At 37.5% G+C, this 13,845-nt stretch overlaps 2 protein-coding genes across 2 annotated transcripts; one reads left to right on the forward strand and one right to left on the reverse strand.

Annotated features, from left to right (window-relative positions):
• Nucleotides 1–274: 274 nt before the first annotated feature.
• On the forward strand, nucleotides 275–1,222 carry LOC102904301 (olfactory receptor 6K3-like). Its single transcript, XM_006993706.2, has one exon. It carries the CDS (start codon nucleotides 275–277, stop codon nucleotides 1,220–1,222), a length of 948 nt encoding a protein of 315 aa, XP_006993768.1.
• Nucleotides 1,223–10,791: 9,569 nt separating this feature from the next.
• Or6k6 (olfactory receptor family 6 subfamily K member 6) lies at nucleotides 10,792–11,748 on the reverse strand. Its single transcript, XM_006993707.2, has one exon. The coding sequence runs from the start codon at nucleotides 11,746–11,748 to the stop codon at nucleotides 10,792–10,794; it is 957 nt and encodes a 318-aa protein (XP_006993769.2).
• Nucleotides 11,749–13,845: the final 2,097 nt, after the last annotated feature.

Raw genomic sequence — 13,845 nt, forward strand, 5'->3', positions numbered from 1 at the left:
AGTTTCTAAACTATTACCCTTTAATAAAAATTGCCAAATTGTCAATCAATAGTGTATACAGACTTATATTTCTAAATAGGCAGCTGTTTCTTTAAAAAAAATAGTTGACAGCTAGGTATGCTTACTAAAAATTTTATAAATCTAACAATGTCACTTTATCATATATTTTATTTAATTGGCTGAATATTAAGACTGTTTAGATTTGTCTATTCGTCCTTTTACTTGTGCTCTGATTGTACTTACTCCTTCAGCCAGCCAAAAATTTGCTGAAACTATGGATAAGGAGAATCAGACAAAGGTGACAGAATTTTATTTTTCTGATTTCCCTCAGTTTGAGAAAGGTGGCCTTTTATTCTTCATCCTTCTGCTCTGTGTTTACATGTTCATTGTTGTTGGAAACTCCTTGATCTTCTTGGCTGTGCAGCTGGATGTCCGTCTGCACAATCCCATGTACAGTTTTATTGGCATATTTTCCTTCCTGGAGATTTGCTACACCACAGTGACCATTCCCAAAATGCTCTACAACCTAGTCAGCAAAGAGAAAACGATCTCCTTCATTGGCTGCCTGCTGCAGATGTATTTTTTCCATTCCTTTGGAGTCACAGAAAGCTTGGTCCTCACAATAATGGCCATCGACAGGTACATTGCCATTTGTAACCCACTCCGCTATGCAATCATTATGACTCCAAAGCTGTGCACACAGCTTTCCACAGGCTCCTTCATCCTTGGCTTCCTCATGCTCCTACCAGAGATTGTGTGGATATCTACTCTGCCCTTCTGTGGCCCCAATCATATCCACCAACTCTTCTGTGACTTAGAACCTGTACTTCTCTTGGCGTGTACAGACACATCTATGATACTGGTTGAAGATGTCATCCATGCTATCTCCATCCTGACCTGTGTCTCTGTCATCACCCTTTCCTATTTAAGAATCGTCACTGTGATCCTGAGAATTCCACCTGGCGAGAGTCGTCAGAAGGCATTCTCCACATGCACAGCCCACATCACCATTTTCTTGCTGTTTTTTGGCAGTGTGGCTCTCATGTACCTGCGCTTCTCTGCCGCTTTCGAACCACTGCTGGAGAAGATCATCGCACTAATGTTTGCTGTCCTTGCCCCATTTTTCAATCCTATAATCTATAGCCTGAGGAACAAAGATATGAAAGATGCCATTAAGAAAATGTTCTGTTCTCAAAAGATGTTCAGTGTCTCTGGGAGCTAATGTGAGTTTACCCATGTCTGTTCAAAGACATTTCCTCCTCTGCATATGTTTTTAAAGCAAACAATCATCAGATTACTATGTAAGATTTTTTTTCATGGTCTTGGTGGTGTTTCTTTCCATTTTCTAACACAGTGTCCATTTGCTAACACAGTGACCACTGTTTGTCCTGAAAAAGGAAGTCATGTGCATCCTTGCAACAGGGTCTTCTTATTTTGAAATCACAAATAGTACAGTGCCATCTTTTCCAAGCCAATTAAGGATCATGATCTAAGCAGTAATAGCATTTATAATTGGCACATCTAAACGCTTCCTTTGTGTACTCATTCACTCAATATTTAGAATTGATTGGTTAGTTATATAGTCATTTATAAAATGGTAACAAGATCCACATAACTAACATGATTTGGGCTTGAGAAAGGAGCATGATTTCCTGATGTTTTTCCAAAGATAGTTGCTGTACTTTCCCTAGTTAGTGATAAAATTCCATGGTTATGTGGCACATAGTCACTGGCTTCTGGTGTTTGCTGTTATCTCCTCTGTGGGACTTTGTGTTGATTTCAAATTTCTGTAGCAAACATTCTAGAGCTCTTAAAGATAAAATAGATTTAGTATACTGCCTAGAGCCTAAAAATGATAAACATAAAATCTTTAAGCAGGTACAATTGGTATTTTTAAAATTTGGAACTGTAGATGGCTCTGTGGTTAAGAGTTCATGTTCCTTTTGCAGAAGAGCTGAACTTGTTTTCAGCATCCATGTCAGACAGCTCACAACGACATGTAACTCCAGCTTGCTTCTGTGAAGGAGGAGTTAGACTGATTCCTGATAGGCAGACAGATAGGGGAAGGGACCACAGATAGGTTACAAAGATGGCAAACTTCCGGCTTCTTCCTGACCTGACAATAAGGCCTGGTTGCTTGAGACCGGAGGCCTGGTGATGCTGATAGAGCACTCCCTGCCAGAGAATGCAGACTGGGAAATGTTTATTCAAAACTGTGGGCCTATCCGTACCCAGTCTTTGTTCAAAATGACCAGACATCAGCTGGAGGAAGAAGACATCCACACGTCATAAAGACACATAAAACTTCTTATTGTAGAGAAGAGTGTGGGGCATTTACCCACCACCCCCACAGTTCCCCAGAGTTTTCTTGAGGGCGAGCAGCAGGAAATATTAGATAAAAAGATTTATATTGCGGAGAATCTTGCAAAGATAAACAGATAAAAAAATAAAGGATAGCCCCTAGAGGGCCTGGAACCTTTTCCAATGGCCCCCGACAGTCTCTGCCCCAGGGTTTTTATAGAGACGCCAAGGGGTGGAGCAAAAGACCTCCTCCCCCAGCACAGCCAAGTGCAGACCATCTCAGACACCTGCACTCAGGCCCATGGTCCTGATCATCCTCCATGTGGACCTGCTGGGTAAAACCACAAGGAACCTGAGAATGGGCTCCCGCAGAAGAGAAAGGACTTTGCTTCTGCAGTCTCCGCTCTGCTTTGTAGGGGATCTTTCTTTTTGTATACCTTGCTGTGTGCACTGTGTGTGTGTGTGTGTGTGTGTGTGTGTGTGTGTACCTAGTGTGTGTGTGCATTTGGTATGTGTGAATGTGTAGATGCACCTTATGTGTGTGTGTACACCTAGTGTGTATGAGTGTCTGTGTGGATCGTGTGAGTGTGTGTATACATAACTGCTGAGTGTATGTGTGTGCACCTTCTACATGTGAGTGTGTGGGTGTGTGCATGTGTAAATGTGTGTGCCTTTTGTGTATTTGTGTGTGTGCATGTGCATGTATTTCTTCACCTGTAATAAAACTATTTTTCAACCATTGATTCTACTTGTGTGCCTGATATTTCCCGGCTATCAGCTGATGTGTTGGATGCTTTCTCCTTCCCTTTAATTCTGTGACTGGTAGAGAAAATAAACCTCTAGAAGGTAACACCAAGGGATTTGACATCCTCCTTTGGCCTCCGAGAGCACCCACATACATGTGACACACACACAAATATAAGTTAAAAATTAAAAATAGTTTAATGCTGGCAGCATTAAGATGTTCAACCTTTTGTCATGCTCCATTAAAGTGCCATGCCATCGTAATAACTCACTGACATATTTAGCACTATTTTGCAGCTTGGGTTTGCTCCTCCGTTCTCTGCCCTAAATCTTATCCTTGCCCATTATAAATTTTATACATTTTGGGTGTCTTGCTCAGACTTCTCTGCTTTCTTCCTGGGAAACTTCTCCAGGAGTTTTAGGAATAAAGTAAAATCTCCAGAAAAATATATTTTGCCTAGCTCCTATGAGGAGAAAATCAAAGCTGGAAACAGTTCCGATGATCTTAAAAGAGTAAGAGGCCATCTAGTGGTATGGAAATGCTGTCATCAATAGTATCAGAATTTTCTTTTTAACTTTTCTTTTTTCCCTTTATTTTTTTCATAGACAAGGTGTCAAAATGGCATTTTTGGCACTATAAAGTCTAAGTGCATTTTAAATACTTATCCTTACAGCCACAGATAATTTTTTTTTTTTTTTTTTTTTTTTTTTTTTTTTTTTCCATCACAGGCAATTTATTTTGTTCTATTCATTCACAGTTAATACAGAACATACTTGGAAACATTTCCATATAATATTTGACACAGAAATCATCAAATAGAAGTATACAATGTTGACAGGAGGCAGTACATTTATAATTTATAACCCCAAATGTATTTATAAATTAGAAATGGAAAGATCTACAAATGAAATTATGAAGGTTCACCAAAGTCATTTAATCTGTCAGTTTCTCATTCATTTTTATGTCTTAATAATATTCTATTGTATGAATAAGCCACATTTTATTTCTCTCCAGTATTTGATAGCTATTTGAGTTGTTTTAACTTTTTTACTATTAGCAACACACTGCTGTAAACCTTCATGTACATGTTTCATAGGTGCACATTTTCAGTAGTTTGAGGATATATTCCTAAGGGTAGAATTGTTGAGTAACAGAGTAACAATGTTTTGCATTTTGACCAACCACCAGACTGTTTTGCCAAAGTGGCACACCATTTTACAATCTCACCAAATCCTTGTTTTTAAGGCTCTGATTTTTGTACAAAAGCATTCAATCATTCTGTCAGACCAAACCAGGAAAAGTAAGCTATAGTTCAGAGCTGTTCTATTCCATTTACTATGCAAAGCCAATCTTGGCGTTTGCAACTCTCAGCCCTTTTGAGTATTCTTGCAGTGTTCACCTTTTCCTCCACCACTTTTTTTTCTTCTTTTTTTCTGGTTTATTTCTATCTATTACAAATGTATAAAAAATCCTCCATCAACACTGCTGATAGCAGCAGAACCTTGAGAAATATACCTTTGGTTTGCCTCAGAAAAGGAACACATATTGTACTGTAAAATTTATAAAATTGGCGCAAAACATTTTAATGTTACAATACCAGTTTTAAGAGTTCAGTGACTAATGGGGAGCCGATGGGATACATGCAGAACTGTGAAAGCGATCTCACTTAGCCAGTTGTACACGTAGACTGTAAATCTACATTCAGATCATTTCTGAACTAAGACTATCATCTCAGTTTATCTGTTGAGGTCAACCAGGAAACCCTAGAATATACCTTGATTTTTGCAAAAAAAAACAAAATAGGGGGAGGGGTTTCTTCAGTATTTCAGTCCACGAGTAACAGTATCCTAACAGGCAAAGTGTTCTCTCACTGTCAACATAGAATGAACTGCTGCTGGAGGTCAACTTGGGCTTTAATTTGCATTAGCACTTACATGCATAGTAGTCCAAGTTGTTGACCTCATGACTTTAAAAAGTAACTCTAAAAAAAGTCTCTTCAAAACAATATATCCTTTTATGAATTACGCCTCAATTAAAAAAAAAAGTAGCCCCAAATAAGAAGCAGCTCTGAAAAAAGAAAATATAACTTAAGATATTTGAAAAAAACAAGGTGAATACAGGTTCAAAAGTAATTAAGATATATTTTCTTAAGGCTATCTAGAATTAGGCTTTAAAGAATTCTAACATTTCAAGTTTACCACTAGTTACTAGATACCTATTTTGGCACTATAAAGTCTAAGTGCATTTTAAATACTTATCCTTACAGCCACAGATAATTTTAGCTTACATCTTTCATGAAAGAAGTTTCATTCTGCAGCAGATGAAGTCTATTATAGAGAAGGGGAGGCAGAATTATTCTAAGAACTGTAGCAATTGCACTCCTGATGAGAAATAGTGCTTTCTGGACTTGACCGTGAAGCTGCATCCATAAGGTCTCCTCTGGAAGGTTGTGTAAATAAGACAGGCCAGTGGGGTGTGGGAAATCTCCTAAGTCCCCACCCCTTGATGAAGAGCTTCAAGCAATCAATGGCTGTTGGGTGAGGGGGCAGGGTGGGTAATAAGGTTTTTTTTTTTTTAAGGATGGGCACATTGATAGGTTATTCAATCCCAAGTGGTGAAACCTAAAACCACACACATAAGAGCAACACTCAAATGACCCAGTCGATTGTGTGTGTGTGTGCACAACATACTTGTAGCTGTGTGTGTGTGTGTGTGTGTGTGTGTGTGTGTGTGTGTGTGTGTGTAAGAATAATGATTAAAGAAGAAGTCAAGAATTTTTGAGTGAGTGGGGGTGACACAGGAGGTGTGGAAAGAGGGAAGGGAGGGGCAGAAATATTATATGTACCATATTCGTGTATGAAATCCTCAAAATATAAAAATAATTTGAGCTAAAAGAATTGGATATCCATAGTATTACAAACAAACAAAGAACTCTCACACAGTGGGAAACACTGAGGCAGGAATACCTAACTGTCATTTTAGGGTTTGCCACAGGAACTGATCCCCCCTAAACCCAGGGAACACAGTCCTCCTCATACAGCCTCGTGCCTGGAAAATCAAACTTCTTTCTACATTCGTATGAGCCCTTTGATAGCCATAGGGGGCATCTTTGTGTGGAGAAAATCATGGATAATTTTCTTTGGTGATAAAATTTGAATTAACTTTAAAGAAACATTGATAGATTCAGGATCTTAGTTGTTATCAAATGCTTGAATTTATTAATTAAATTATTTGAAAATCATGACTGTTAAAGCTAAAAACCTTAGTATTCGATTTGCAAATCAATTAATTTTATCATTCTACTTAAAGGTGTTAAAATATTTTTATGATTTTTTAACTTGACATTTAAATCTCCTTTTAAAATGTATTTAAATGGGGTATAACACTATTTTGATTTTAAGTGCCTCAACTTTTTGATTCAACAAAAATTCCACAAGTTCATAAAATAGCCTTTATAATATGAAAAGAAAATTATAAATATGGCCAATCCCACAACCTTTTCTCTATTTAATGTGATTAATGTAGTACAATGTATCTTAATGTCATAAGTCTAATAACTGATGGATGGTATAAAATTTCTGACTATAAAATTCATCTCAAGCTGACTCATAACCATGTTTAAAGCAGTTGCTCAATTACAGATAAACAAAATTGCATGGTACATTTCATATTCTAATAGATTAACATCTTTAAAAATAACACTGAAATACTAAATATACTTGAGGTTTTGTTCTAAAATATAAATTATAATTTTTTTATTTCTGAGGACTGAACCCAGGGCCTTGTGCTTGCTAGGCAAGCGCTCTACCACTGAGCTAAATCCCCAACCCCCTTCAAACACTTTTGTACTTAACTCTCAGGCTGTGTGGAGTTTAAAAGATGCTGACACATCACATTATTATCATGTGAGTTATCTTCCACTAATGATGCAAATATTTACTGAGGCCGCTATGTCAAGTAATTTGTACGATACTAAAGATACAACTGACCAAACATCTCCTTGTATTTATAGACCCTTTGTTTGAGAAAGAGGAGATATTTTTGAGTGAAAAAAATAAGAAATTTTACAACATTATTTATTATATGACTATGTGTTCTCGAAGAAACAGAAAAGGAGGTGTATAAGATTATTCAGAATGAGTAGGGGACTCCTTAATTTAAGATTGGTCAAATTAAACCTCATTTAGAATGCTAAGTATGAGCAAAACATTCTCATATAAATATTCTCATATAAAGCATAGAAGAAAAGGGAAGAGCCACATAGATTTTTGGAGAGAGTATCTAGGCATCAGGAGAAGCCCGCATAAAGCCACAAGGGGGCATGTTTGAGAAATCAGACTCTTCTGTGTCTAAAATGGAGTGTGTTTGAGATAGGTTTATGGAAAACTAAAGTTAGGAAATGAGAGGAGGATAGATGAAAGGAATTTGAGGGTTAAATTTCCATGATTTACTCTGAATGCTGAGGAACCAGGGCAGAGTTTGGAGCAGAGGGGAGATGCTGTCTGCTATGAAGCTTAACAAAATCGTACTTCCTTCTGTGTTGAGAAGACAGTGCTGGGAGGCACAGGGGAAAACTTGGGTTGCTAGAGATATTCTAGTAATCATGGTGGGACATGATGTTTTTTTTGTTTTTTTTTTTTTGTTTTTTTTTTTTTTTTTTTTTTTTTTTTTGGTTTTTCGAGACAGGGTTTCTCTGTGTAGCTTTGCGCCTTTCCTGGAACTCACTTGGTAGACCAGGCTGGCCTCGAACTCACAGAGATCCGCCTGCCTCTGCCTCCCGAGTGCTGGGATTAAAGGTGTGCGCCACCACCGCCCGGCAAGGGACATGATGTTTTAAGTGTATTAAGACAAGTTTGCATGGAGTGGCCCTTAAAAAAAAAAAAAAACTTTTATGGAGTTTTACTATCAATCCAGCAGAAAATTGTGGTAACATAAAACAGGTAGGAATACACAGGAAGCTGGAGGCAGGAAATAAGGAATGAATATGACTGTATTTCATTGTATACATGTATTCATAAAATAAAGAATGGAGATTTCAAAACCAAGTGAGAATTTACTTATTATGATTCCAATTAAGATACATTTCAAACAATAATTTAAAAGACAAATATGTGTGCTTGAATATTCATTATCTAGTGATAAACATTTTATAAAAATTATTTGTATATGTTTCATGTGATAATTTTCATCTTTTCTCTTCTTTTCTTCCCATTCTGTTTCATTGGAGGCATTTAAAAAAAATTTTTTTAGAATTCTTGGTATCAAACCCTGGGCCTGAGATGTGCAAGAAAAATGCTCTGCCACCAAAAAGTGTCCTGAGTCTCAATAACCATTTTTAAATTGATTTTACTATTAAGTAATTAATCTTTACCCTGAATTTGTGAACAAAATTAAATTTTGTCTCTAACTCTGATTATCTTTGGCTGAAAATATGTTTCCATTTTTAACTTTTGAAAAATCTATGGTTTGTAACTTTTTCATCTTAAAGTATTTCTGTTTTATTCTATATGATAATTTAAATGGAATGAAGGAGATACACATGGTTGGCAATGCCAGTATGATGCTCAAATGGCATAATACTTTCTGGAACATTTTAATAAGACTCAAAACAATTAATAGTAGGGAACAAAGAGAAGTTGTTTAATGAAGTGGGTTAAAAATTGAAGACTTAGGAACCAGTGAGGAAAACATAAGAGGAATCCTTTTTCAGATTTCCTTTTAGAAAACAGCTGAGTCAACCATATGAACCAGGTGTCCATGAGTGCAGAAGAGGCAAAGGAAGAGTTGTGAGGTAAAGGGGGAGTAAAAAGCATGGAGCTTCAAATGTTAGGCTATGAAATACTGAATTTAATCCAATACGCACATGACAGCATTGGATAGATTGAAGTGTGTAATTAAATTCTCAGAACATTGCTCTTGGTGTTCCAGAACAGAAGGCAGAAAACAATGCAAAAGACAGATGAGGAGGAGGAGTAAAATGTGATCTGTGAAATGTGGTTTTCTGAACATGACATACCTATTGCATTCATGAACTCACAGCAGCCACGTTACTGCACAAGATCTAAATGAGATCAAATCATCCCAAATTCCAGCATAGACGGGGAGGTGCTTTCTAAGCCCATCCCTCACTGAGGAAATATTGACAGTTGATACCTACTGAGGGAGAGAGAATCCTCGTTTTTGAGAGTGTGGCCACTAGTAGGTTTTTCATGCTCCAGTGGATGGCCACACCCATGAACTTATAGATAGCACTCACTGGACTTAGTTATCAAAAATAATAATAAAAGGAAAAGAAGACATGAAGTCATGGGGAATATGGAGAGAGTCACGGTTTGGGGAGGGATATAACATTTGTCACTGTACACATGTATGAAATTCTCAAGGAATAAAAATATTAAAATAAAACTACATAAATATTAAAGATAGTATCCTACACGTAATGTGAATTCTAGAGTATATTGTAACAAAAGTGGAAATAGAAAGGATATTTTAATACACATAATCAGACATCTTTGATCATGGAACAACTCACTCTCCAAAAAGAAGTAGCTTAAAAAGAGAAATTCTCATAATTCCATACATTAGCAATTTTGTATAAAACAAAATCTGTGATTTTTCCAGTTTTTTTATCATTGTACTTATGTGTTTTGGATCCATCAGTTGTTTGTTTCTAGCTGGCTAAACTGCTCTCCAGCCTGTCATCTTTTACTATTGATGAGCTAGTTGAGTTTGCTCATCAAGTGACTGACTAGGCAGACTGAAGTATGAAAGTGTGCAAGATCATCTGGGGTTGGGTGAAGTAAGTCAGCATGTAGAGGTTCTTATGCAGAGGCTTCACATATATGAACTTGATTCCTGGAAGGTGACAAAAGAGAATTGAGTTCCCAGAATTCTCTTCTGACCTCTGCACATTCAACATGCTAAGTGTATTCCACGTGCGCGCGCACACACACAAAGAGAGAAAGATACATAAAAATAAATAATTTAAAACAGTTGTTACAAGCTACTGAGCAAGCATGCAGAAAGTCAGGAAACAAGTTTGAACTTTACTTTCAAATTTTATTTATCAATATTTAAATAATGGTGATTCTGACAAGTTTAAATTACAAGGCAATTTGTATATAAGAAAATGTTTTAAATAGTAACATGAAATATAGTGGGCTATGCAAGTTACTCTTTTGAAACCTCTTTGAGCCTGAAATCCTATAACACATCATGCTGTAGCTAGTCCATTTTTGCTGAACTGTGTGGGTAGCTAATTGAGTTACACAAGCTGAAAGTGGAGAAAATTTGTCTTTTGTGTCAAAAAACAGTACTTGAACAATGATGGATGACAGAAGATTTTAGTGCTGGAAAAGCAAGAGAGAACATTAACGTCAGCGATTTCCAGAACTATTTTCTGTGGTGTGTGTCTTGTACCCTAATCTTTGGCCTCATCAACACATGGAATCACAGAAGAGAAGTGAAGGAACCACACTGGTATAGTATGAGGCACCGTGTCAGCTTGTGCTTAAAACAAGAGTATCCATACATAACTACTTCAGCTGTCACGAGTCTGGCTGATGCTCTGTAGACAAGTGGACACAGTGACCTAGGGGCACAGTTCATCACGCCTCTAGTTCCATCATGTTAACAGTAGAAGAACAAGCAGCTGTGGCAATAGAAAAGGAGCATCATCAGGGGCCCAAAAAAACAACAATGAGATTCTGAACTTACAGAAGAGTTTTAATATCAGGAATGGAGATCTACTTCTGAGCCCGACCATCTCTCTTCTGATGAAAAAGCCTCCCAATAGCGTCTTTCATTTCCTTGTTTCTTAGACTATAAATGATGGGGTTGAGAAATGGAGCAAGGATAACGAAAGTGACAGCAATTACTGTGTCCCAGAAGACCGAGTAGGTGGCCGAGAATCTCAAATACATGACAGCCACACTGCCAAAAAACAGCAAGAACACAGCAAGGTGGGCTGCACAGGTAGAAAAGGCCTTGTGCCTCCCTTCTTTTGAGGGCATCCCCAAAATCACCACAATAATCCGGATGTAGGATAGGGCAATTACAAGGAAGGAGGCCAGGATCTCTACTGCATGGATGGCGTCCACAATGACCACCAGAGATGTATCTGTACAGGCCAAACTGAGCACAGGGGTGAAATCACAGAAGATCTGATGGATCTTGTTGGAGCCACAAAAAGGCAGAGTGGCAATCCATGCAATCTCAGGAAGTACCAGAAGGAAGCCACAGAAGCAGGATCCAGCTGTTAGTTGAATACAAAGTCTGGGAGTCATGATGGTTGGGTAACGGAGAGGATAGCAGATAGCTATGTACCTATCAATAGACATTGCTGTCAGGACACAGCCTTCTGTGATACCCAATGAGTGAAAAAAGTACATCTGCATGAGGCAGCCAGCTAGAGAGATGGTCTTCTTCTCACTGACTAGGCTGGAGAGCATCTTGGGAATGGTAGTTGTGGTATACCAGATCTCCAGGAAGGACAGCACACTGATGAAGAAATACATGGGTGTGTGCAGGGCCATGTCCAGCTGGACAGCAACAAAGATAACTAGGTTCCCTGATATAATGAATGTATATACAAGAAGCAAGAGAATGAAAAATAGTAGGCCACCTTCATACAGAGGTGGGAATATGGAAAAGAGGAACTCAACCACCATAGTTTGATTCTGGTTGGCCACCAACTGGGTCATCTGTGAAGGTAAGAAAAGACATAAGAAACTTCTTGAAACTGCAATGTTGCTTACATATAGACTTCTTTCTGTATTCAGTTTTTATGTTGAAAATGAGACCCTAAAAAAGTCAGTTAGAACAATTTCTAAACTATATAATTCCACACAGAAGCAGTAGAAACATTTATAAGACAATCTAATCTCTAAGTGACTTTTTTCTCACTGTCGTAGATTAATGTGAAGAAAATTAAATGACCCAGAAGTTTAGTCTCAGAAAATATTTTCTGGGGATTCATCCATTTTCAGCTTCCCCCTACCCTTACCCTCAACCCCTGTGTGACTGGCCTCAAAACCTGCCCTTTGGTCTTCAAATATTCTGTTTTCCTATTCTTTAGGGGAGAAATTAAGTAAAACACAAAGAAAGTATCAGGAAAACATCTGACAATAATTATTTATTACTTTTTTACTTTTTCCTCCACTAATACTGTATCTGAGCCTGGCAGGAGTATCAGTTTCTGGGTTTCTGATTTCTTTGCTTTAGACTGGAGCTTCTGGTGTCCATCAGGTGGTAATTTTGCAGACTTGTCCAAACAGTCACCACTTTCTCTGTAGCTTTCCTTTCTCCCCTCTCCATGGTTAATATGACAATTGCTCAAATTAAGAGGCTCTCTAGGATTACCTTGTACCTAATTAGCAGCCAGTTCTGGACAAACTTACAGCTACTCCCAACACCTATCCTCCCTCATCCCTCCCCTACAGAGACTATGTGTAAGAGACATAGGATAGAAATCATTCTCAATTTTAACAATTATATCATAGCAATGGTTGTCTTGAGGGAGGCTCCTAAAAGTTAGCTGCAACAAAACTACACTAGCATCTACTTGTTGAGATAAAAGACAATCAAATTTCTTCCAAGGTTAAGTAGAATTAATGAAGGCTGTATACACTCTCTGCTAGCCACACCTCTGAGGAGTCATTGTGAAGATGAGTTTCTCTAAATGTGACCTTTGCCTCTCCTATTGTTTTCAAAACATTCAAGGTAAAACTCAAAACTACCAGCCTCACAATCATTGTCATCATTAATGTAATTCCAAACAAATTTTGGAACCAACTATCCTGAAAATCAATAGTTTTGAAAAATAAAGACCACTCTCTTGTAGCTTTATTTTTGGCAACTTCATTTATTTTATTTTCTGGATCTACATTTATCAAAATTTTGAGTGTCAATGTTCCCATGTTCATGGAAATCTTCATGATTCCCACTGCCAGAGTAACCATTCTCTCTTCTAACCATACTTCAACTGTTCTGTTTTTCACATTTAATACATCTTTGTTGCATTTCAAATATTCACATTTGAATTCAGTATTTCTCCCTCAAATAAACTAAAACCTCCTTAAGAGAAATCACACAAGAAATGAAAGGAGGCCATTAATTAATTCTTATATGATGATAATAATTCTAGTTACATACATTTGCTTTTATATACATTACATAATGTGTTCTTATCTATGATAGATTAATAATACATTAATGTTAATGTTACACAATAGAGAAACTGGGAACAAATTAAGAGAAATAACTGTTTCAAATTAAAACAGCAAGGATTCAAAGCAGTAATTTGAAATTCAAGTTTGTTTGTCCTAGAAGTCTATGGCCTTCTATGTAAGAATCCACATATTTATCTTTTCAACTATCCTGGTTTTAGGGTGACAGAGCTGATGTGGTTTCTTCAGGTCAAAAAGAGACTAAGATAAATGTATTGAAGATTAGGAAAACTAGTTCACAGTAGATGCTTTTGGATTTATGTACCAAGTTTGAGGGAAGAAGAAAAGAGAAACAAGCTTTGAAATGAAATTAGCGGTGGTGCTCAGCTGAAGAGCAGAGCCAGCGAGAGCGAAAGATGCAAGCATCTGGAGGCACCCTCTGACTAAAGCATTCGTGGCTCTGTCCTCTCTTTGTAGGTAATTTCTCACCTGCAGAATGATGCACTGAGTATACAGAGCTAGGAGAAAGGATAAGATAGTCCAGTGACAAGTATCTCAGAGAAGCCCAACAAAGGACTGCTTCGTTGCTCTAAACCTGGGGTTCCTCTCACCAGTGAATTGTCTCATTATTTG

Source organism: Peromyscus maniculatus, chromosome 11 (genome assembly GCF_049852395.1).
Source record: "Peromyscus maniculatus bairdii isolate BWxNUB_F1_BW_parent chromosome 11, HU_Pman_BW_mat_3.1, whole genome shotgun sequence".
NCBI lineage: Eukaryota > Metazoa > Chordata > Mammalia > Rodentia > Cricetidae > Peromyscus > Peromyscus maniculatus.